Source organism: Heterocephalus glaber, unplaced genomic scaffold (genome assembly GCF_053883595.1).
Source record: "Heterocephalus glaber isolate CG9 unplaced genomic scaffold, H.glaber_assembly_v1.0 deba00001497, whole genome shotgun sequence".
Classification (NCBI taxonomy): domain Eukaryota; kingdom Metazoa; phylum Chordata; class Mammalia; order Rodentia; family Bathyergidae; genus Heterocephalus; species Heterocephalus glaber.
The window spans coordinates 50,175,552-50,200,925 of record NW_028258320.1 but is presented as its reverse complement, the minus strand read 5'-3'; the positions used below and the strand labels follow the sequence as shown (position 1 = coordinate 50,200,925).

Here is a 25,374-nt window from a genome sequence, read left to right as displayed (position 1 = left end):
TGGAGTTCCCTCTTTAATGGAGCTTGTAGTCTAGAGGAACAGTTATTAAAATGTACAGATAAACGTAAAATTACAAAAGTGCCACGGTAACACGGTTCTGCAAGGATGTATAGTAGTAGTATTTAGCTTAATGGTCGGAATCAGGGGCGTCTTCCCTGAGAAAAAAAGGGATTAAGTCCTTTAAATTATTTTTGTCTTTAACCCAGAGAAGTCATTAAAACGTTTATACTTCTCGGCATGATCAAATTTTTGTTTTAGAAAGTGATTCTGGCAGCAGTGGGGAAATAAGTGACATCAAAAGTAGAGGACAAGTAAGATTAGATAGAGTGATAGCAGAGCAAAAATTCAGGAATGAAAAGTTTACTAAGGAAGTGAAATCTGTAAGGCTAGTTTGATTGTGAGTGAGTTGTCATTGTTCAGTTATAGATCTCCTTCAGTAGGATAAGGAACACTGAAAAGGAGCCCAAATGAAAAAATAAAATGAAAATGAAAAATTTGTGTGTGTGGATCAAAATCAGGTCCTAGGCAAGCAGTTCACCATGCATCTAAATCCTCAGCCTGCAGATAATAAATTTTGAGGTGTCTCACGATGTACAAACTGGACACTGTATCTCCCAGACATAATTATAATTTCATGTAACAATTACTATGGGAGAAGAAGTGCAGAATCCTGTGGGAGCATCAAGAATTGGTAACTAATAGGGACTGGATGCTTCCCTAGAAGAACTGGTATTCAGAAGATAAATCAAAAAGTTAAACAGTTTATGACAACTTGTTCTGACATGCTATGTGGGCTTATGAGATTTTGAGAAGCGAGTGGCTTCCTGAATTGGTCAAGAAAGTTTCAGAGACATTCTGGGCCTTGAATGATGGGAAAAGTTTAGACTCAGGGTGGTAGGGTGGGACTGTTAAGAGAGGTAAGATCCTCTAGGGAATGGCAGAGACAGAGTGATCAAATTGACAGTATCGGGAAGTTTCAGCATGGTCACACACTGATGCTTACAAGTTCCAGTATCTAATAGAACCAATAGTCTTGATAATGCAAGTCATTTTTTCCCCATCTTTAGAAACCTACATGAGAACAACCAGATCAAATAGATCTGTAGCTAATGTGTGTATATTCTTTTTTTTTGTTACCGGGGATCGAACTCGGGACCTTGCACTTGCAAGGCAGGCAGCAGTACCACTGAGCTAAATCCCGGCCCGCTAATGTGTGTATAAATGAACAGTTTCTTTTGCTTCATGTCTGAATGCTGCACATCTGTTTGGATTGAATATTGTGTTTGTGTATTTATGCTTTGATTCATAGTAATGTCTCATGGAATTGATGTAAGAAGTGGGAAAACCATATAAATCAGAATTAGAAAAACTCAGAAATGACATGATAGAACAAGTCACTTAACAATTTGGGGCTAGTTTACCTTACCAATCTTGGCTCTTGACATGTTACTTCCTGCTCCATATTCATGCCTCCTATCATAGCCCTTTCTATATAAACTTACCAGAGTATCTTTCCTACCTGATTGTAAACTCTTTGAGGCTTTAACAGTCTTCCTCCTCTTTATGCTGCTCACATGTTCTTAGCATTGTACTTGGGATATTGCACTTAACATAGTGTAGGTGTCTGTTTGTTGAATGAATGACTAAAACCCTCTACTAAGATAGAGGCACTGGAAATAAGGAGAGAATGAATGTGAAAAATGTTTGGCAAAAGGGCTTGATGAGAATTGGTGGCTAGATGGAGGATTCTGGACTCTTGGTGACCAAGTTGGTGATAGACCCATCCATAAAACTTTGGCATAAGAAGCTGGCTCAATTGTGAAGGAAATAAAAACCCAAAGTTTAGATATGATGAGTTGGAGGTATTGATGAGACCTTCAGGTGGAGCTGCTCAGTGGTTAGTAATAGTTTACAAATATCAAACCTTGTAAGGTAAGTGTAGAGACTGGATCATTATTTACCTAATCCAGAAGACTAGTACATGCATACTAAATCTGGTAGACCCATTTGTGTTTCCTGAATCACCATAATGTTTATTTGTTGTTTGCAGCTTGGCTTGTGGAGACGTTGAAGGAAAGTTTGATGTTTTATTCAATAGAGTTCGAGCAATTCAGAAGAAAAGTGGAAGCTTTGATGTGAGACATTCCTTTTTACTGAATTTAATTTTACTGATGTAGTCAAACATAAAATAAAATTCAGACTCCTTTATTAATCTCTTGATTGAACACAGACTCTCCATTTTTGATAGATTGAGTTTCTTTTAAGTATATGAGAACTCAGGAGCTGTGGAATGATGGGGGAAAAGAGACTTCATAGGTGATTCTGATCTCTGAGTTTGGAAAGCACAGATCTACTTCATGAATGTGGTGCAGATTAAAGCAGATAATGTGTGTAAATCCTTCACAAACTAAAGAGCTGTCAGTCAGTGTTATATTTGATTGCCAACCAGACTGTAATGTCTGAGATATAGAAGAGTATTGTAGATATGGGAATAATTTTGTATTTCACAGAAGGATTCTTTAAAGTCCTATTTCTCCATCGCTGTATATATTCCAAGGAAGGAGAGCCATGAAGGGGGAGATTGGGACTGTGAATATTTGAGGAGCCCTTAAATTCTGAATAAATTTTGATTTCATTGGAAAACTTAGTTTCTTGATTCCTTCTTCCCTTTCTCCAACTTGAATTTGACAGGCAATGAGCCAAAATTTAATAATTCATAGAGTCAGTAACAGAATTGCTGATAGATTATTGTATATTGAAATTCTGCAAATTGGTGACGAGTAAAACTTGGTTTGAGACCATTAAGCAAGATAAATAGCCAGATGTTACTATCGATAGTAAACGGTTTGATATTTAACAATCTGATATGTCTGTTTAAAAAACTCATTTTAGCTGCTGTTGTGTGTAGGAAATTTCTTTGGCTGTACCCCAGATACTGAATGGGAGGAGTATAAGACTGGCATCAAGAAAGGTATTGAAATTATTTTTGTGAACATATGATTTCTAACAAAATTTCAAGTGCTACAGTTCTAGCTGGGTTGTTCCCCCCATGTTAGTTATTTAAAAATTTCCCTCTTGAGCTCTGCATTGAGTTGGAAAGAATACATATGCATATTCTACATGTTTACATTTTGAATTAGTTTTATTTTAGTTCCAGAAAAATATTTCTTGTTTGATTGGCAAGAACTGAATAAATTCAGTCAAATGTGTTCTTTCCTTTTTCCAGTGTTGGTATTTTTTTTTATTAAGCTATGTAGGCTCTGTATTTTTATTATACATTGATCATCCACTTTAAGATACCACTTCATTGGTCTAGTGACATCATCTAATAGTCCACCCACAAGGCTGGGTGTAGGATATTGTTAGTGGTAAGTATGTTCCACATTTAGGATTGCTGTGAGGGAATACATAGACTATTTTTACTATGAGCATTTTTCATACAGGGAAGAATTTCTCAATATTCCAAACCAGATCTGGTAACTATATGGGATCATGTCTGTTTCCCTCATTAGCTCCTATTCAGACATATGTGCTTGGTGCCAATAACCAGGAAACAGTAAAATATTTCGAAGATGCCAATGGGTGTGAATTAGCTGAAAATATTACTTATCTGGGTAAGTTGTTATTTATGTGTTTGTAATGAACATAATGCTGTATTTTCAAGAATTAATGTCCCAGGAAATTTTTGGCTGGATTCTTCTGTCATTACTACCTGAAAGAATGGAGTTGGGGAAATTCTTGCCCAATATCTGCCTATGCCTTTAGGACAGTGGTGTTTTTCCTCTATTGTTTCTCCCACTTGCACTCATTCTCCTTTTTGTTTCTATAACCCAGTACACACTTTTAGCCAACCGCAGGAATAAACTAGCCTCCAGTGTATGGAGTACTAAAGTATGAATTATGTTCAATAAAGGAATTACATCCGTGTGGTCATACCAGAAACCTTGCTGGATATCTGCAGCCTACTTATTAGGTTCCTAACAAGCTTAGCTTTAAGTTTCATTGTCAGGTTTTGGCAACTCAAGTTTTTAGGGCTGGTTCTTGGGCATTTTTTATTCCCTTTGTCCAATTTCAGATCTATTCTTCAATTCCAGGTTACAATTGCTCCCTGTACAATCCTCTGTATTACTTTTAGTGGTTCTTTCAATATGTGGTTATTTCAAATTTTGCTTTTGTTTTTCCCTGCTTCAGTTTACTGCCTCTTGGATCATTCAACTCATTTTTTTCCTAAAATAATTCCATTGCTCTTTGGATTTTTGCTGTGTTGTTCTGTATTTTCTTTGCTATAAATACCCTCTTTCTTTCTCCCCACCATAGACCATTTTGGTCTTAAGTCTCTGTATCTTGCTGTGGTCATCATGTGAGCAGTCTCATCTTGCTCCAATCATATGGGATTCAGCAAAAAATTGAGGAAAGGATTTTAATATATATTTCTGTTCCTTTCCTTCTTCTTTTTGTTTGTTTTGGTTTTTTTTTGTTTTGTTTGTTTGTGTGTGTTGCTGGGGATCTAATCTAGAGCTTCACATGTGCTCTTCCATGTGCTATGTCCCCAGCCTCTTTTTTTTGTTTGTTTTAACCACAATTGTAAAATACATATTTTGTAGTCCTTTTGTTGAGCTAGACATGGTGGCACATGCCTATGTTCTCAGCTATTTGGAAAACTGCAGCAGGAAGGTAACAAGGTTGAAGCCTGCCTGGTCAACTTAGTGAGGCTTTGTCTCAAAACTATTTTAAAAGGGCTGAGTATAGCTCAGTGTTCTATTCCCTAGGCTCAATCCCCAGTCCTCCAAAGTAAATAAGTAGATAAAAATCATTTGTTGTAGATGTTAACATGGCCATGACTTCAGCAATTATCATTGTAGATTTAGATTTGGATATTTGTTATTTGGCAGCCATTTTGCCAAATGAATAGTGCCTGGGTACTTACTTCTGTGAATTAAATTTATTTTTGAGATCCAGTAGAAGGAGCAAGCAGTAATTTTTTTCTTTGATGTTTGGGGTCAAACCCAGGGCATTGCACATATTAGGGTAGCACTGTACCACTGAGCCATATTCCCAGCTTGCAGGCAGTGGTCTTGATGGTGAACCTGGGATAGTGAGCTTGAAGTGCTGGCAGAACACCTAACATACAGTTAGAAGTTTTTTCTAGAGTATATGAACTAATTCAGAGTAATGAACACAAGACTATTCTTCAGAAATTGGAAACTGTAAAGAATGAAGTTTCTTTGTGCTCATTTAACATATACTAAATGAGTTAGAATTAAGCATATTCTATTCTTTTCTAAACAGTAAGAGCCTGTTAAGAAAACTCAATAAATAAAAGGAAGGAAAAAACTGATGGCACAAGGTCTGGGAGGCAACACGAAGGAATGGAACTAAGGCCACAAGCTGGGAACATAACTTTAGAAGAGAATAGTGTCTCTAATTTTTCCCAAACAGTTGCTCTTTACAATATTTTCCTTCACTTGGAAGTTTCAGCCTTTCTAAAGAGTAGGTTTCTCAGAACTGCATTTATTTTTTCTTCTTATTGCCTCTTCCTGTTTCTAGGTGTCTAGGTTTCTTTTAGTTTGCCTAGAGTCGTCTCTAAAAGGCAGAAAGTATTTTTCTTCTTAATCACTGCTTCTGAGCTTTTATCAATAACACAAGGCACCTAGTGTAAATAGACTGACCTGTAGGTACCATCAGCCTCCACATAATGGCTTCTCAGACTTACTGAACAGGAATACTGTTGGAGCAAGGCTACACTGATATCTAGCAGGCAGTAGGGGAGGCTACAAAAAAAGTTGACACTCCTTCAGGCATGTCGATTGGCAGGGACATAGAGTTCTGAGCATGGGCACTCACTGCCATGTTGGTGATGTTCTGAAGTTTTTTAGTAAAACTTACCTGTTTTTCTTTGCACCCAGGTCGTAAAGGTACCTTTACTGGAAGCTCAGGCCTGCAGATCGTGTACCTCAGTGGGACAGAGTCCTTAAATGAGCCAATCCCAGATTACAGTTTCAGTCCCCAGGATGTGTCTTCTCTGAAAACAATGCTGTGTTCAGCGTCCCAGTTTAAGGGTGTTGATATCTTGCTCACATCCCCATGGCCCAAGTATGTGGGGAACTTTGGGAATGCTTCTGTGAGTAGTGCTTGTTCACTTTGAATTTCTCAAAGCAAATTGCATTGGCTTAAGTTGGGCTTTTTAATTTTTTAAATTTTTTCTTTTTATATTGAGTAATTTACCTCTTGATCTCTTTTAGTAGGAATCTTTTGTGAACTTTTTCAGGATTCTCAAAGTTATATAAACTGACCAAAGCAAGAATTGATCTCAAAAATATGGTTCACAGATGAGACTGCTAAACTCTTTATTATAAATGAATGCTTCAGGCTGGGGATTTAGCTCAGTGGTTTCACTGCCTGCTGTGCAAGTGCAAGGACCCGAGTTCGATCCCTGGTACCAAAAATAAATAAATAAATGCTTCTTTAAATTATATTCTCTGCTTCAAGTACCTCCTCTCAAAGCTCCTCTTAATATGTTTTTGATAGTTCACTGATTTTCAGTGAAAAGATTTATCGCTATTGGCAACTCTGCAATTTCATTTCCTCATTTCATTACAGATTATTGCTATCAAAAGAAAAAGATTTTTTTCCTGTACCGGGGATCAAACTTAGGACCTTGCGCTTCCTAGGCAGGTATGGCGCCACTGAGCTAAATCCCTGGCCCTATCAAAATATTTTAAAAATTGAATCATTATAGGCCGGGGATTTAGCTCAGTGGTTCTGCCGCCTGCCTCGCAAGGGCAAGGGCCCGAGTTCGATCCCTGGTACCAAAATTGAATCATTATAGGATTGAGTTTAGTAATCCAAGGATGGGAAACAAGGTATTGAAAACTTTTATGCTTCTCTGTTAAAAATACTTTGGTTCTGGCATACACTGTAGCTAATTACTGTGTGTGGTTAATATTCTTATAAGTAATGTTTGTATGTTTGAGACAAGGTTTTGCTACGTAGTCCAGGCTGACCTTGAACTCATGGCGATCCCCCTGCTTCAGCCTCCTGAGTTCTGGGATTGCAGGTGTGCACCATCACACCCAGCCAGAAATCTTGACAAAGTTGTACACCAGGAGTTGTAGCTATCATGGGGACTGAAATACTACATTGGTGGACATGAGCCTAAGGAAGATCTTGAATAGGATCTATCTGGGCCAGGGCTGTAGCTCAGTAGAAGAACACTTGTTTAGCATGTATGAGGCCCTGAGTTTGATCCCCAGCATTTAAAAAGAGAAGATTTTGTGGTTGTGGGGGCAGAAAGCATCAGTTGAGCCTCACTGGAGGGAAATATAAGAATGCATTTGTGGCTGGGCATGGTGGTGCACACCTATAATCAATCCTAGCACCTGGGAGGCTGGGGCAGGAGGATTGCCACGAGTTTGAGTCCAGCTTGGGCTACCTAGTGAGTTCCAGGCCAGCCCAAACTGCATAGCAAGATCCTTTTTTTTTTTTTTTTTTTTTAAAGAATGCATCTGGGGACAGAGCACCATGGCTGGGTTCCAGGTTATCAGTAATGACCCAAGAGAGGACCCTGTAGACCATTCCCTGCCAACTTCAGCACTAAGTGGCTGTGACCAGAAAGGCCAATAAGATACCAACATTGTCAAGAAAGATATTGAAAAGCGACAAAGCTCTCTTCTTCTACCAACCTATGCCTACTTTTTACCTAGGATGTGGGGGGTCACTGCTGGTTGCAGCACTGAGATATTGCAAACCTAGGGAAGAGCCAGAGAAGGGTTGTTAAAGTGACAATGGAAGTGGGAAAGCACAGATGATACTCTAAGGAAGAATAAGAAAATGAAGCCCTTTCATTTTAGGAAGAACTAAAACAGGATCTTGATCAAAGTTTATAAATAATCATATGAGATGCTTATGGGGGAAAAAATAATATACCAGCCCATAAGATACTATACCCAACTTTAAACCCAATTTCCTACCCCTCAGAAGAAGCCTGAAGGAGGCAAACAAAGAAAAAAGGAATTCTTGTTTTACTCAGTGAGAAATAAGCACTTATTATATATTATATATTATTATAAGCACTTATTTCCACCTAATAACTTCTATTAGAATAAATAATGTTATGGATGAGAGAAAACATAGTTGATTATTATCAGAAGCTCAGAATATTCAGGGAATAGGCCTAAATTTGACAAACTTTGTTACTTACAAGCTTTTCTAACAGGGATATGGTTGTACCCTTTCATAAACTACCACCTCCTTACTGAAGCAAAATAAAAGATTGTATGCTTATGTGACAAGGTCCTTGAATATTCTATGGATAGTAGGAGCTCTGAAGGCTAGCTTTTAATTTCTATTTTCTGCATTGACTATGGCTGACAGTAGTGTGAAACATACAGGTGCATTACAGAGTACAATATATAGGCAGGCACAGTTTGTGGGCTCTAGGGACTATTTACCAAAAAAAATTTGTTTTGTTTTGTTGGTACCGGGGATCGAACTCGGGTCCTTGCCCTTGCACAGCAGGCGGTGAAACCACTGAGCTAAATCCCTGGCCCCGAAAAAAGTTTTAATAAGCTGTGTTTTGAATGTTAATAGGGAGGAGTTAACCTTATCTTTTAATATCTGGCTTCCAATAATTGGTCTTATTTCTGCATAAGTAATAGTGCAGTACCTTTATGAGTCTTGATTTTCTCTGATTACCATATGAAATTTACTATGCAGCTCCTACTATGTGCATTTGTATCCATATACAAATCTTTTTTTTTTTCCAGTACTGGAGATCAAACTCAGGACCTTATGCCTGCCAGGCAGGTGTAGTGCCACTGAGCTACATCACCAGCCCCCATGTAGAAATCTTAAAGAAATTTCAGAGTGCCTTATTTTGCAGCACTTTGTGATAATTTCCAGGTCTATGTGAATGACTAAGTTTCTATTTGCTAGGGAGAAGTGGATACCAAAAAATGTGGTTCTGCTTTGGTCTCTGGTCTTGCCGCAGGCTTGAAACCAAGATATCATTTTGCTGCTTTGGAAAAGTCATATTATGAGAGGCTTCCGTATCGGTGAGTAGCATTTATCTCTTGACATTTTAAAGATTTGCCATGTGTCTTCTGAATAAATTTATCTTTTTCATTTTTAGCCATATAACATCTTGATTCCTTTGGGTTACTCAAGCCCAGATATTAGTAATTCCCAAGTTTTCATCTTTTCTGAGTTTGTTCCCTACCTTGAAATAAAAAGGTTTGGACTATAAAGCCTCATAAAAGTCTGAGGGTCTGAGGTAATAATACTGTGTAGTCATTATAACTTTTTGAACTACATTAGATCCTGTTTTCATCAGGTCAAACCGTATTCTGTATAGTCTTGAAAATTTAGCTCTCAGTATAATCACTTTGGAAATAGTTCACTTTGTGAATCAAGAACTTGTACACTTGTATCAATTCTTTTCTGTTGGTTTGATTAAACATTTTTCTTTTAATTACAAATAATTGGTGACCAATGTAGAATTTTTTTTTTTTTAAGGAGGGAAGCAATGCTAGGAATGAAATCCAGGGCTTTTTACATGCCAGGCAGGTGCTCTGCCATGGAGCTACACCTCTACTCAGCCTTACAATACTTTTAAAACACAGAAAAGCTCAAAAAGTATTTTAGTATATACAATCTGTTATTTTTCTCTGTGACATATAGACACTCAGGTATTTTTATATTTTTTCCTCAAAAGATGAAATACTATATATGTATTACTATGTGAGGCATGTTTTTTTCAGTTACAACATATTTCTTTTAGTTTTTGTTTTTTTGTATGTTTTTGTTTTTGGTGGTACTGGGGATTGAATCCATGGCCTTTGCACTAAACTACATCCCCAGCTCTTTTATTTTTTATTTTGTGACATTATCTTGCTGAGTTGCTAAATTACCCAGGCTGGCCACAAACTTCTGAACTTGCTGCTTCAGCCTCCCAGAGTGCTGGGTTTACAGGAATGTGCTACTACACCAGGGCTTATTTTAGCTTTTTACTATACAAAAAAAGAAAATAGTAAAACTCTCATGTCTCCATTACCTCGCTTCAGCAATCATCCAAGCTTTCTTAAAGCCAGCGGGGCATGGTGGCACGCATGTGAAATCTCAGCTACGCAAGAAGCTGAGGCAGGAGGATTACAAGTTAAAGGCCAGCTGGATAACTTAGTGAGAACCTATCTCAAAATTTAAAAAATCAAAAAGGGAAGAAAGGGAAGAAAGGCAGGTTGGGATGTAGCTCAGTGGTAGTTTTCTGGGAGGGAGGGAGGTAAGTCAGTGGTGGAGCACTTGACTAGCATGCACTAGGCCCTAGGCTCAATCCCCAGTACTGTAAAAACAAATTACCCCCCCCATTGCCATTTTGGTGCTTTTCGGAGATATGATCTCATTTCTTCATAACAGCCTAGTGAAGTAGGGGTTATTATCCCACTAGATATATAGGTAGATTCTCCTGTATGGAAAGGTAGCTTCTCTGAGATTGTATGATTTGTAATAGTGAACTTAGCACCTCTGCTCTTTTCTTGGCTCAATGGAATCTACCTATTTCATTATTGCAAATGAAAAATAAAGTTCTGTTGATCTGTTAATCTCTTAAATGTGTTCCAGAAACCACGTTGTTCTACAAGAAAATACACAGCATGCCACTCGTTTCATAGCTCTGGCAAATGTTGGAAATCCAGAAAAGAAAAAGGTAAAGAATTGAATATGTGGTGGTAGGTTAATATTCATTATTTTTTTGGTGCTTTTTCTTTTGCTCTTAGCATTCAGATCTTTCCTTCACCCAAACTGCAAGGCCCCAGAAGCTTAAGTGTCTCCTTAAGTGTCTCCAGTAAAGTTAAGGTTATGAAAGGTCATATTTCCTTGGGTACTTTGTAGATTTTAAGCACGGTTTGGGAACATAGATAAGATCAGTGGAATAAAGGCAAGGTATCAAATGAATGATGTCCTTTTCTTTCTATATCGATGTGGTTGTCTCTATAGGTATTGGTATGTTTGCCTTCAGATGGTACTCTTGCTTCTTTTGGCAATTTCACTTAGCTAAAATAATGAAACCCTTCCAAGGGTTAACCTAGGCCTTCTTAGGTTTCAGGAAATATTAGTGATTCCTAGAACCTCTCCTTGTATTGGAAAACAGTGGAAAAAGACTACCAGAAAAGTAGGTGTTTTTCTCTTGAGAGCTTTTTCTTTTTTTTTCCAGTGGTACTGGGTATTGAACCCAGGGCCTTTGTACGAGGCTGCTTTCCAGCCATATTTTTTTTCCAATATCCGGAATCAAACTCAGGACCTTGTGCTTGTGAGGCAGGCACAGTACCACTTAGCTGAATCCTTGGCTCCTTTTATTTTTATTTTTGAGACAGGGTATCACTAACTTGCCTAGGTTAGACTCAAACTTGCAATCCTCCTGCCTCAGCCTCTCAGAGTTTGGGGATTACAGGCATACACCCCTATGCATGACTTACTTTTCTGACTTTCTAGGGCCCAAAACAGCATTTTTAAAAATTGAGACAGCTAATAACAGGATAATGTTCAAGTAGGAAAATAGGCGAAACAGTCTACCTAAATAACCTGAAGATTATTCCACTGTAACAGGCCGTAGACTATGTGGATACAAAAGATAGCAGATACATATTTCATTTTTTCCACACTTTAAGCTTTCAAGCCCAATTTTTTTTTTTTTTGGCACCGGTGATCCGGTGATCGGACTCGGGTCCTTGTGTTTGCACAGCTGGCAGCGAGACCACTGAGCTAAATCCCCGGCCCACCAATTCTTTCTTTTTTTTTTTTTTTTCCACCAATTCTTTCTTAATAAGTTTAGGTTTGTAATTTTTTAAAATGGCCTTTCAAAGTGAATAGCATAGGACTAGGGATATAATTCAGTGGTGGAGCAGTTGCCTAGGCCCTGGGTTTGATCCCCAGTACTGCCACACACAAAAAAAAAGAAAAGAAAAGAAAATCACTCACAACATTTTCAATCTACAGGTTCATTTTCAGACATGTAAAGCAGTTCATACTTCAAAGGTTCTACATATTTTTAAATTTGACAAGCATATTCATCTCAAAATTGTATTCCATCTGTACTTTTATTAGCATTATATGGCTTGGCTATTTCTCCACACTCTCATTGGGTTATGGCAATTTTTATTGAAGTTTTTGCCAATCTGATAGATAGAAGATAATGTATCATCATTTCTTAGTTGTATTTCTCTGATTGTAATGAGGTTAAACATCTATTCATTTTTTTTTTAACAGTACTAGGAATCCCAGCCTTTCTTATTTTATTTTGAGACAGTCTTACTTAGTTGCTCAGGCTAGTTTCAAAATTGTGATCCTTCTGCCTCAGCCTCCCAAGTAGCTGAGGTTATAGGCAGACACCACCACAACCAGCTTTATTTATATTTTATCTAAAGTTTTTAATAGTCTAAGATTCCAGATATTTATATGCATAGTTACTTTTTTACTTAAGAAAATTTTTTTCAGCATATATAGCACAATTCGTATAATACAAGAGAGGGAAACCTTAAGTTATCTAGTTGTAATTGTCATTAGGAAAAAAGAATGGCAGTGCCATAATTCTGTTGACAGCATTCACAGAGGACTCAGACAGAAGCAATTTGTCTTCAGGTGTTAAGGAGCAACGATTTTGAGTATATAATTCTTTGAGCTTTGTAGTGACACTATTCCCTTATGCAAGTGAGGTCGCCTGATTTGTGTAAGGACTAGGGTTTGATCTCTCATTAGTTGGTAAGCCCCTGAAGAATTGGCATTGAGGTACTGCTGTGTATTCTCCAAGTCACAAGCCAGCTTTTAATTTTACTGAATTTCAGATGTTTTCTGTGAAATTTTCACAGTAATATAGGTTCATTACATTTGTATAAACAGTATTTCCCTTAATGTTATGTTCTTTTTCTTTAAAGTATCTTTATGCATTCAGTATTGTTCCCATGAAACTAATGGATGCAGCAGAATTAGTAAAACAGCCTCCAGATGTCACTGAAAACCCTTATAGAAAATCTGGGAAGGAAGCATCCATAGGAAAGCAAATTCCTGCCCCTGAGGTACGTTTTGATTGAGGGGTGGAATTTTCTGGGCAGGGTTGCCCTTGTGGATGTACTTTTCCTGGTAACACTTTAGTACATAAAATACATTTAATGCTTAGAATCAAAACCTTGTTTCCCTCGAGAAATCATGGTAGTATTTGGAAATTCTTAGTAGATTTCATCTAAGCTCAGTGATTTTTGTTGTAGTTTGGTATTGTTTCATATTAAGTCTTTCTTTGGTTAACCTTAATTCATATATTAGGGTTATAGTTTCATATGTTAAGTTTTTCCTTGTCTAAATTGATTATCCATAACTCTCCAGGTAAGGATACAACTTAGTAGCAATATAATTTATGATTTATAATAAAATTAATTTTTCTCTCACCAAAGCAAGGAATGTCAAGTTCGTTTACTAGGATACATAATCTACCTTCTCAGACTTCTCTGTCTTCTCAAAAAGACTTCTCTGTCTCTCCATTTTACTTTTGCTCCTAGTGATTCTTTCCTCTGATGTCTTTAATTAAAGTTGAATTAGACTTGTTCAACCTGTGAAATTGTAGGACTACCCCTTGTCTCTATTGAGAGAGAAAGGAAAGGAATCTTGTTAGGTTTATATTGATTTTAGGTTAGAATTACTTTATACCTTGCATTTTAACTTGTATTTCCAAAATGGTGAATTGGTAGTAGCTTGGATAAGTGTGTTGAGATACATGACTGACAGTCTAGTTATCAGATTTGGGAGAATATTTTTCTCCCATGAAATAGGCAGGAAGGGCTAGAAAGAAACATGAGAGTATTCCCTTGTATGTGAATGGTTGGCTTCTTGTCTAAAGGTTAGTCGAATAATATACTCTTCTCCCTTGTGCCATTCCAGGAACAATCAACTTGTCAGTTCTTCTTTGATTTAAATGAAAAACAGGGAAAGAAACGTTCATCCATGGGCAGAGATAGCAAACCTTCTCGTCACCCAAAGCAGCCTCGCAAACCTCGTAAGTATCTTGGTTCCAGTGGTCTTGTATGTGAGCAGTTACTGTTTGTATTTTGTTTGGCAAATAGCATTGCTAAGAAAGCATTTTCTGGCAGAGAAAAATTGTAGAGAATCATTAGGGACAAAAATAATGTAAAGAAGGCCTGACTTTGAGGCTATCTGAGCCTTTTTCTCTAAAAACTATACAAAAAGCTTCTTTCTTTTGTGTTTATAAAACATGATGAGGTAAAGATATAGGTTCATAAAATAATAAAATAAAATGAGAGAGAATTTTTATTCCTATCTCCACCCTCTTATTTCAAAGATGAAAAATCTGACTGTAGGAGGGTAAACTGTTACCCAGGGTCATGTGGCTAGTTAATGGCAAAGTTGGGACTAGAATTGGCATGCAGTGAAATCTTAGTGTTCTTTCATTGAAGCCTATTGCCAGTTATATAGAATATGAGAGTATTACCAGATACACTCCAATGATGTTCCCAAAGCCAAGACTCCTGGGGGACCCTGACTTACCTCACCCATAGGATGGGTTGCAGGTTCTCAGACTTCCATCCCAGAAAAAGAATTTTCAAGATGCATCAGTTAAGTGGCATATAGGGATTCTCTAGGCAGAATCTTAAAAGTTCACACTCAAAGAAATGGAATGGGCTCTCAAGAGGGATAGAAGCACCTTGTGGCTTTGAGCTGAGCATATGGGAATTATGGGAATTTGGGTATGTCTCTAAAATGGATTATCTAGGGCAGTGATAGCAGATCTTTTAGAGCTTTCAATGATAAGAAACAGCTGGCTGCAGCATGGGTGCCATAGGTTCACCACCACTGATCTAGGATATGTATTCTAGTTTTTGTCAGGTTTTACCTATTTGGTGAGCTATGTTAAAAATGCAAACCATTTACAGTATATGTGTTTGAAGCTGAAATATGCTGTCCTCTAAATAGTATGCTTCCCAAAGATAAGGGTTGGTAGGAAGGAGTTGTCTTTAAGGCCCTTAATAAATTTTCAAGGAAGGGAAGAAAAGCTTAAATAACTTTTGTGTCTGAAACTGCAGGGTTTTTTAAAGCACAATTTGAATATAATTCTCCTTGTCTCCTTTCTATCTTTATTTTTTCTGTTCTACCTCAAGATAATCTATTTGTGGATCACTACCTGGAATTGGTTACAATTGCAGAACTTTTCTAGTAGAAGTTTAGTTCCATGGAAAATGGTGTGTGGATGGAGTTCATGCTGAAGAGCCCAAGTCCAGCTTCTTAGGGCTATGCTATATATACTCTTTGCAGTATATAAAAATCAGACAAGGCTGAGTTTTATAGGATGGTTATATGTTGTAGTGATCAAGCTCTACTAACACTTAGCTTTCTTCCACATGAAGCTCAGCCTCCAGGACCCTGCTGGTTTTGCCTTGCCAGCCCTGAAGTGGAAAAACATTTGGTGGTCAACATTGGCACACATGTAAGTTATTCCAGGGATCTTTTACAGAGAAGGAGATACCTGTTTATTTTTTTATTACTGTTACTGAGGCATGATCTGCATATAAAACGTAACCATTTTGAGTATATAATTCATCGATTTTTAGCAAGCTTACTGAGTAAGGCAAACACCATACAACACAGTTTTAGAACATTTCTGTCACTCCAATAAAATGTCTTTTGAACATTTATATTTGATCTCTATCTCTACCCTTTGCCCCAGGCTATCAATAGTGTGCTCACTGTCTTTACAGGTTTGTGGTTTTTGGACATTAACTGGAATCATACAGTATATGGTCTTTAGTATCTGGCTTCTTTTTAAAAAAATTTTTATTAGTACATATTTGCAGTACATAATGAATACATTCATGCATTCATTGTGGGGAATTGGTACAGGTACATAATACATCTCAATTCTTTTCTTTTTTCCTCTTCCCCTCCTTCCCTGTTTTTCTTTCTTTCTTTCTGTTATTTTTGCCAGCATCAGATTTATTTTATAAGACTTTGTTAAGTTAATTGGCACACACAGATTAACAGCCAGACTTACAGGTGAAGAACCATATAAAACACATGAAATAATCATACTAAATCAAGGTACACTTTTAGATACATTGGCCATGGTGGATTACAATAACTTTTTTCTCTTTTTTCGTATTATCTGTCTTTTATTTTGCACTTAAACTTTACATATTAGATTTCTCATGTAGCAGAAACCATGCAATATTTAAACTTGTGTGTTTGATTTACTACACTTAAAATTATGTTCTCAAGGTGCACCAATTTTCCTACAAATGACTCAAGTTTATCCTTTTTTTTAAAAATTCTTTTATTGGTACATTTTAGATATAAAATACAGTTTCATTCATCATTGGGATCTTGTACCATTTGCACGGGTATCTTGGTTCTTATTTTTTTCCCCCTTCCCCTGCCCTCCCTTCACCCCCTCCACCCTTCCCAGTTTGCCAAACTTTGTTTCCATTTTTTACCTTTTCTCACATTTTTTCTTTTCACTTTTTTCCTTTCCGCTACCCCTCCCACTTCCCCTACTCCTTTAAACCTTTACTTCCTGTTACACAATATCAATTATACATTTTAAAATTTACAATATCAAGATCAGATCTAGGAGACATTACCACAGATTTTACAGAATTTAAAAGGACATAGAAAGCATATTTCAAAAATCTGTTTTGAAATAAATTTGACAACTTCTAAGAAGTACCTTGGAAGACAAATTAATGAAACTAACTCTGGAGGAAATACAAAATTTGAATAGCACCTATTAAAGAAAGTATATCCCTAGCTTGAAAACCTACCTATATGACAACAACAGGCTCATAAACATTTTAACTGATAAATTATATCAAACAATTAAAGCAGAAAAAAGAAGGAACACTTCTCCCCTCATTTTAGGAACTCAGCATTGTGCTAATCCTAAAACTGGATAAAGATAATAGAAGAAAAAAGTATGAACATAGATAGAAATTTGTTTAACAAAACAAACTCTTAGAAGTCAGATCTGGCAGGATGTAGAAAGTGGTTTTGTTATAGGGATGGCAGTGTTGGTGCAGCATTGGAAGATCCACCCCCATAAGTCATCATTTTAACAGAGGAAAGGAAAAAGCCATATGATCCTGTCACTAGTTGGAGAAAAAGTATTGGACTATATTCTACAGCTGTTCATGGTAAAAGCTATCCGGAGACTAGAAGTAGAACAGAACCTTCTCAACAGATTAAAGACCTGTACTCCATACTTCCAGCAAGAACGCCTTATATAAATGGAGAAGATACAATGCTTTCTCCTTAAGGTGGGGAAAAAGGGCAGATATGCTTACTTTTTATCTGTCCATTAAACTTTGAAACCTAGGCCCCACCAAAATAGTCTGGCAATAAAATGACACAATTAGGATAGGATTGGCACGGTAGAAGCAAAGTCTTTACATGTAGATGAAATGATCATCTACAGAGAAAATACTGAGAAATCTCTAGGAGCCCCTAGAACTTGTATTTGAATTTAGCAGGATTAGAAAACAAAAGGTATATATAAAAATTCAAGTCTATGTATACTTGCTATAAATGAAGAATTGGATATTGAAATTTAAAAGTTATGTGGGAGTACAAAGGACCTAGAAAAGTTAAAAACAAAAACAAAAACAGTGTTGGAAGACGTTTAGTACCTAATTTTAAGACTTCTTCTAAAGCTACAGTAATCAAGGCAGTGTTGTTGTAAGGAAAGACATAGATCATTTGAATAAAACAGAGAATCTACAAATAGAACCACACATATATGGTCCACTGAGTTTTGAAAGATTATTTAACATTAGCATTTTATAGAATATAAACTCAATTCAAGAGCCGAGGAAAAGATAGTGTTTTCAGCAAATGGCACTAGAACACCTGGTATCCGTATATAAAAAATTAACCTCAACCCTTTATTTCCATACATGAAAATAACTTGAAGAGATCTGTGAACCTAAATATGAAAGCCTAAAAGTATAAAACTTTAAGAAGAAATTATAAGGGAAAATTTTTATGAATTCAGAGTAGTCAAGAACTACCTAGTATACAAAAGACATGATGTATAAAAGAAAAAAATTGATAAATGAGATTCCATCAAAATTTAGAACTTTAAATGACATCATTAAAATGAAAAGTAGTCCTTAAACAGACCATTTTTACAATGAATATAACCTATGAGCAGAATATATAAAGAATTCTTAGAGCTCATTAATAGACAACCCAATTAAAAAGTAGACATAAGATGATAAATAGCCAGTACAGCACAAGGAAAGGTGTGCAACTCTAGAATCAGAAAAATACTAATCAGTACAATAACAAGATTGAATGGGATGAAGTTAAAAGTTTTAAAAGCCTTGTTATGACTTTTTCTTTTTGTTGGATTCTCCCCCTTTGCGTTTAATTTGTCATGCCCAATGGATTCATTCTGCTGGGTTTCCTGGGGTTGTGATCCTCATTGTCTTTTCCTAGGGTATTGCCTAAAATTTTTTGGAGTGCCCATTTGGTATTCATGAAGTTCCTGAGCAGCTCTTTATCATGAAAGTATCTTATTTCTCCATCCATTTTGAAAGATAGTTTTGCAGGGTACATCAATCTGGGTTGGAGGCTGTTTTCCTTTAGGGCTTGAAATACATCACTCCAAGCTCTTCTTGCCTTGAGGGTTTGCATTGAGAAGTCTGCTGTGATTCTGATGGGCTTTCCTTTGTTATGTGATTTGTTTCTTTTCTCTCACTGCTTGTAGAATTTTGTTCTTCTGTTGGGTTTCTGGAATCCTAACTATTATATGCCTATGTGTAGATTTTTTTTGATCAAGGCTAGCTGGAGTCCTATATGCCTCACTTATCTGTATGTCAAGTTCTTTTCCCCTCCTTGGGTAGTTTTCTGTCATCACTTCTGTGAACAGTTTTTTTTATGTCATCTGCACTCTCTCCTGTTTCTTCATTGACTCCAGTCAGTCTTATGTTATTCTTTTTTGCATCATCTAGCAGCTGCTGGATTGATTTCTCGTGTTCCTTTACAATTTTAAAGAAATTTTTCTTTTCCTGGTCACTAATTGCAATCTTATCTTCCATATCTGAAATTCTATCCTTACATTGGTTCATTCTGCTGCACAGACTTTCGATGGAGTTTTTAATCTCCTAGAAATCTGTTTGCATCTGTTTTATGGATTCCATTTGTTTCCTATGTTGGAATTCCATCATGTTCCTCAGATCCTCTTATTTTTTTATCTGTGTCCTCTCTAGATTTATTACTCATGTCTTGCACCATGAGCAAAATCTTTGCTGTTATCTGAGTAATAATTTTGTTTTCATTTTTCCCAGATCCTCTTTTGTTGCCAGTTCAGAGAGTCCAGGTGGTTGAGTATCAGATTGTTCCATCTCATTTCCCTTTGGGGTTGCTGTAGGTGATCCAGAAGTCTGTTTTTGAGGCTTGTTTACGTGTCTTCTCATTTCCACGGGGGGTGGGGGGTGCTTCTGGCGCCTGTGCGGCTCAGCTTCTCTGCCCTAGGCACTTGGGATGGCGGCGGGGAAGCTTCCTTCCGGGTTCTGGGACCGGCTCAGCTTCTCTGCCCTAGGAGCTTGGGATGGCGGCAAGGGAGCTTCCTTCCAGGTTTTGGGGCAAGTTTATCCTTCTTTATGGCTGAGTAGTGGTCCATTGTGTATAAATATCACATTTTTTTTTACCCATTCATCTGTTGATGGACATGTAGGCTGCTTCCAAGATTTAGCTCTTATGAGTTGTACTACTGTAACCAGCTATGCATGTTTCACTCTAATAAGATCTCTTTAACTCTTGGAAAGATACCTAGAAGGGGAATAGCTGGATCAAATAATAATTTCTATTTTCATTTTTTTGAGGAATCTCCATACTGATGTCCATAGTGGTTGTACCAGTTTATACTCCCACCAACATTGAAGAAGAGTTCCTTTTTTCCCCTTCAGCCTCTCCAATATTTGTTAGTTTGATTTCTTGAAGATAGTCATTCTTTCTGGAGGGAGATGGACTCTTAGTGTTGTTTCAATTTGCATTTCTTTAATGGCCAGCGATGTTGAACAATCTTTCATGTACTTTTGTACTTTTTCATCTGAAAAGTGCCTGTTCATTTTCAGATGCCCATTTTTTGATTGGGCCTTTAAATCTGTGAGGGGGTCCTAGTTTTTTTGCATTCTTTATATATATTCTAGGTGTTAGTCCTTTGTCTGAATAGTAGCTGGCAAAAGTTTTTTCCCATATCCTAAGTTGTCACTTCATTCTGTTGGTTGTTTCCTTTGCTGTGCAGAAGGTTTTTAATTTGATGTGATCTCATATGTTGATTCTTGGTATTGTTTCTTGTGCAACCAGGGTTCTGTTCAGTCTGCCTACACCTATGTCTTCAAGAGTTTTACCAATTTTGTCTTCCAACAGATTGTATTTCTGTTTTAATATTTAGATCTTTGAGCCATTTTGGTTTTAGTTTAGTTCATGGTGAGAGAGATGTGTCTAGGTTCAGTCTTCTGTATGTGGATAGCCAGTTTTCCCAGCACCATTTGTTAAACAGGCTATCTTTCCTCCAACAAAAGTGTTTGGTCCCTTTGTCAAAGATAAGGTAGCTAAGTGTGTCTGGGGTTGTTTCTGCATCCTGTAATCTGTTCCATTGATCCACAAGTCTGGTTTGGGGTTTTTTTGTTTTGTTTTGTTTTGTTTTTTTGTCATTAGCATGCTGTTTTTATTGCAGTAACTTTGTAGTATAACTTGGAAGTCCAGGATTGTGATTCTCCCTGTCTTGCCCTTGTTGGTATTCTAGGACTCTTCTGGTTTCATATGAATTTTAGAATTGTCTTATCTAGTTCTGTGAGAAATGCTATGGTATTTTGATTGGTATTGCATTAAATCTGTATAACAGTTTTGGAAATATGGCCATTTTGACTATATTGGTTCTGCTTATCCATGAGCAGGAATATCTTTCCATTTTCTGATGTCCTCTTTGATCTCCTTTTTCAGAGTATTGTAGTTTTCATTGTACAAGTCGTTCACTTTGTTGGCTAGGTTAGTTCTTAAGTACTTAATTTTTCTTGGTGATATTATAAAAGGTATTATTTCCCTAATTTCTTTCTGGGTGAGTTTATTATTGGTCTATAGGAATAATATTAATCTTTGAGTGTTGACTTTGTATCGTGCTATGCTACTGAATTTAGTTATTAACTCTAGAAGTCTTTTGGTGGAGTTTTTGGGGTCTTCTGTATAGAGAATCATGTCATCTGCAAATACAGTAATGATATATTTTTTTTTTGGTATCAGGGATCGAACTCGGGTCCTTGCACTTGCGCAGCAGGTGGCGAAACCACTGGGCTAAATCCCCAGCCCCAGTAATGCTAATTTAATTTCTTTCTTTCCTATCCATATTCCTTTTATGTCTTTGTCTTGTCTAATTGTCTGGCTAATGTTTCAAGAACTGTATTGAACAGAAGTGGTGAAAGCTTGTCTTGCTCCTAATTTTAGAGGGAAAGCTTTCAACTTGTCTCTGTTTAATAAAATGTTGGCCATTAGTTTGTCATAGATGGCTTTTATCAGATTGAGATAAAGACTTTCTCTACCTATTTTCTTCATGGTTTTTATCATGGATAATGAGTTTTGTCAAATTTATTTTTTCTGTTGAGATGATCGTGTGATTTTTTTTGTCCTTGTTTCTATTTATGTGGCATATTGCATTTATTGATTAGTGTATGTTGAACCATACCTGCATCCTTGGAATGAATCCTACTTGGTCATGATGTATGATCTTTTTGATGATTTGATGCATTCTCTTTGTCAGTTATCTTATTGAGGTTTTTTGCATCTATGTTCATTAAAGAGATTGGCCTATAGTTCTCCTATAGTTCTCTTTTTTCAGTTGTGTCCTTTCTTGGTTCTGGAATCAGGGTAATGCTTGACTCCGGGAATGACTCTTGAGAGTATTGGTTCCCTCTCAATTTCATTAAAGAGTTGGAGGAGTATTGGCATTAAATCTTTTCTACAGTTCTTGTAGAATTAGGCAGTGAATCTGTTGAGACCTGAGCTTTTCTTAGTTGGTAGTTTTTTTTTTTTTCACTTTTTCAATTTCGTTGAATAATATTAGATTTAGGATATTTATTTCTTCTTGATTTAGCTTTGGTAGTTCGTATATATCTAGGAATCTATCCATTTCTTCTGAACTTTTATTAGAGTATATGTTCTCAAAGTAGTTACCAATGATCTGGATTTTGGTAGAATCTGTTGTGATTTTGCCTTTTTCTTTTCTAATTGCATGGATTTAGGTCTTTTCTTTCCTTATTTTGGTAAAATTGGCTAAGGTTTTGTCTATTTTGTTTATTTTTGAAGTACCAGCCAGGCATGATGATGCATGCCTGTAATCCCAGCATTTGGGAAACTGAGGCAGGATGATTGCCACAAGTTTGAGGCTACCCTGAACTACATAGTGAGACTTTGTCTCAAAAAGAAAGAAAGAAAGAAAGAAAGAAAGAAAGAAAGAAAGAAAGAAAGAATTCTTCAATTCATTGATTCTTTGTATTTTTTGTTTAGTCTCAATTTCATTAATTTCTGCTCTGATTTTTGTAATTTTCTTCCTAGCTTTGGATTTGCACTGTTCTTGTTTTTCTAGGATGTTGATATGCATCATTAGATTATTTATTTGAAACTTGCTTTGTTTTTCTGATGTGGGGATTAACTGCTATAAGCTTCCCTCTTACAGCTGCTTTTGTTGTGTTCCATAGGTTCGGGTGTGTGGTACTGGCATTACCGTTTGATTTTAGTAATTGCCTAATTTCTTCCTTAATTTCATCTGTGACCATTGATTATTCAAGAGGATATTGCTTAATTTCCATGTGTTTGTGTGGTTTCTGCTCTAGTTTTATTGCACTGTGATCTGATAATATGCATGGGATAATTTTGATTCTTTTACATTTACTTCAGCTTGCATTATAGTATAGTAGCCAATATGTGGTCTGTTTTGGAGAAAGTCCCATGTGCTTCTGAGAAGAATGTGTATTGTGTTGTTAGATGGAACACTGTAGATATCTATTAAGTCCATTTGTTTGAAGGTTTGATTTAATTCTGATAATTCTTTTTTGACTTTTGTCTAGTTGATCTGTGCATTTGTGACAGCAGAGTATTGAGGTTCCCCACTGCAATTGTATTAATGTTTATCTGATTTTTCATGTTTATTAATGTTCATTTTATGAACTTGGGCATGCCCATATTTGGTGTGTAAATAATTATTATCTCTTCTTATTGAAATGTCCCTTTAACCAATATGTAGTGACCTTCTTTGTTCTAATCAGTTTTGTCTTGAAATCAGTTTTCTCTGAAATTAGGATATCTATTTCTGTTTATTTCTGGGCTCCTGGTGCATGTAATTTTTTTCCATTTTTTAATTTTTAATCTTTGAATTTCTTTGGGTTTTGTTTCTTGATCCATTCTGCCAATCTGTGTCTTTTGATTGGGGAATTAGGACCATTCACAGTGATGGTGATCCTTGTAGAGCTTCCAGTGATACAAACAGCCTGCTGCAGCTTGCATGGTATAGGTTTACCACCACTGCTCTAAGGTATTGACCTGTTCCTGTCATTACATCATTTTCCTTTAGCTGATTTCCTTATTGGTTTTTTGTTTTTTGGGTTTTTTTTCATTTAGCTGCTCATCCTGCCAGGTGTATTCATTCTTTTAGACTTATTGGCATTCTCGACTTCATTATCTGTTTCTAGGATATCCTTGAGAATTTTTTGTAATGCTAGTTTGATGGTTATGAATTTCTCAAAGTGTTCCTTGTCATAGAAATACCTTATTTCTCCATCAGTTTTGAAGGCAAGTTTTACAGGATACATAAGTCAGGGTTGGAAGTTGTTAATTTTCAGGACTTGAAACACTTCACTCCAAGCACTCCTGACCTTTAAGGTTTGAGAAGTCTGCTGTAATTCTAAATTCTAATGGGTTTACCTTTATATGTGATTTTCTGCCTTTCTCTGACAGCTTTTAAGATTTTTGTTCCTGTCTCTGGTACCTTGAGTACAATGTGGAACAGAGATTCTCTTTTGATTGTGCCCACTTGGGGTTCTATATGCCCTACTTATCTCTACCTTTATTTATTTATGTTTGGGGCATTTTCTGCCATTATTTCTGTAAACAGGATTTTTTTTAATGCCATTTGTGTTGTCTTCTAATTTTTCACTTATTTCAGTTTATTTGTATTCACTTATTTGTAGATGAGTCTTCATTGTACCCCCCAGTAGCTGTTTGATCCATTTTTTGTCTTGTTGTTTTTCAGTTGTCTTTCACTAGTTGGTCATTGTCTTTTAGTTCTGAAATTCTGTCCTCACATTGGTTGCTTCTGCTGCCCATACTTTAAATATAATCTTTAATCTGGATGTCTAATTGAAACCTTTTTAATGACTAATTCTTTGCTGTACTGGTTATTCATGTTTTATATAGGTTTGTTTAGCTTGGCTAGCTTTTTATTAGTGTCTTCTGAAAGCTCCTGGATTATATTGATTATTACTTCCATTATCTGTTCAGTTATACCTTCTGTGATCCAACTGAGGAATTCTTTGACCTGTTTTGTATCCTCCTCTTATATGGTCAAGTAATTTGGGTGTGTGACTTAGCTATTTTCCCCAATGGTATCCTGTATTGGCTTCTGGGGAATTGGGAACTTTGGGAGACATTTTGTTACCTTGTTTTATGTTTCTGTTGGTTTTTTGTTTGTTTTTTTGGTGAGATTTGTGGATGCTTGTAGACTTTGTTGTAAGTATAGAGTTGTCTTTTAGTTAGTAGCTTTTCAGTGACGTACTTTAGGCATGGCTTACTATAGTCAGTTGCCTCAGCCTCGGGATCTGAACACCTTGGTTAATTTTGGAGGGGTGGATACCGTGTAACTGGCCCAACACCAAGTTGTCTGGGAATGTACTGTAGTGTTGTTAATGTCACAAAGGTAATTTGAGTGTTGCCTTACAGATAAAAAACCTATTAATAGCAATAATTGTGTGATCCTGGTAATAACCAAATCAGCTACAGTAGTATTGTTCAAGACAATTGGATATTAACATACCATAAAAACCAATTATGTACCACCCTTCATGCTAGAGAAGAAATTTACATAATAGTATAAAAATTAAGACAACCCCATTATTGACTTACAGCTAATATGTACCATATGTGATAGCTATATCTCTGCTAACGTTAGAAAAGAATTCAAGAGTAATTTTATAGAGTCAACTATGTAAAGATTAGTAAAGCTGTATGGTTATTTTATTAAAGATGGTAGGAGATTGGAAGCCGAAGAATGCAAGAAGAAAAATTTGAAACTTTATATGATATGAGAAAGAGGAGAGAGAAATGGTACAAAGGATC

The 25,374-nt window shown here is 36.5% G+C and overlaps 1 protein-coding gene across 3 annotated transcripts in view; it reads left to right on the top strand.

The window, feature by feature from the left end:
* The window catches only part of Cwf19l1 (CWF19 like cell cycle control factor 1), a 39,104-nt gene that overhangs the window by 2,819 nt on the left and 10,911 nt on the right, over window positions 1-25,374 (top strand). For 2 of the 3 annotated variants that reach the window (XM_021253198.2, XM_004838663.3), the window contains exons 2-10: window positions 2,051-2,135; window positions 2,893-2,971; window positions 3,513-3,614; window positions 5,907-6,121; window positions 8,935-9,053; window positions 10,615-10,699; window positions 12,924-13,064; window positions 13,921-14,035; window positions 15,402-15,481. In XM_021253198.2, coding sequence (XP_021108857.2) covers window positions 2,051-2,135; window positions 2,893-2,971; window positions 3,513-3,614; window positions 5,907-6,121; window positions 8,935-9,053; window positions 10,615-10,699; window positions 12,924-13,064; window positions 13,921-14,035; window positions 15,402-15,481 — 1,021 coding nt within the window. The remainder of the gene's footprint in view (window positions 1-2,050; window positions 2,136-2,892; window positions 2,972-3,512; window positions 3,615-5,906; window positions 6,122-8,934; window positions 9,054-10,614; window positions 10,700-12,923; window positions 13,065-13,920; window positions 14,036-15,401; window positions 15,482-25,374) is intronic. The other variant, XM_021253199.2, reaches the window with a different exon arrangement.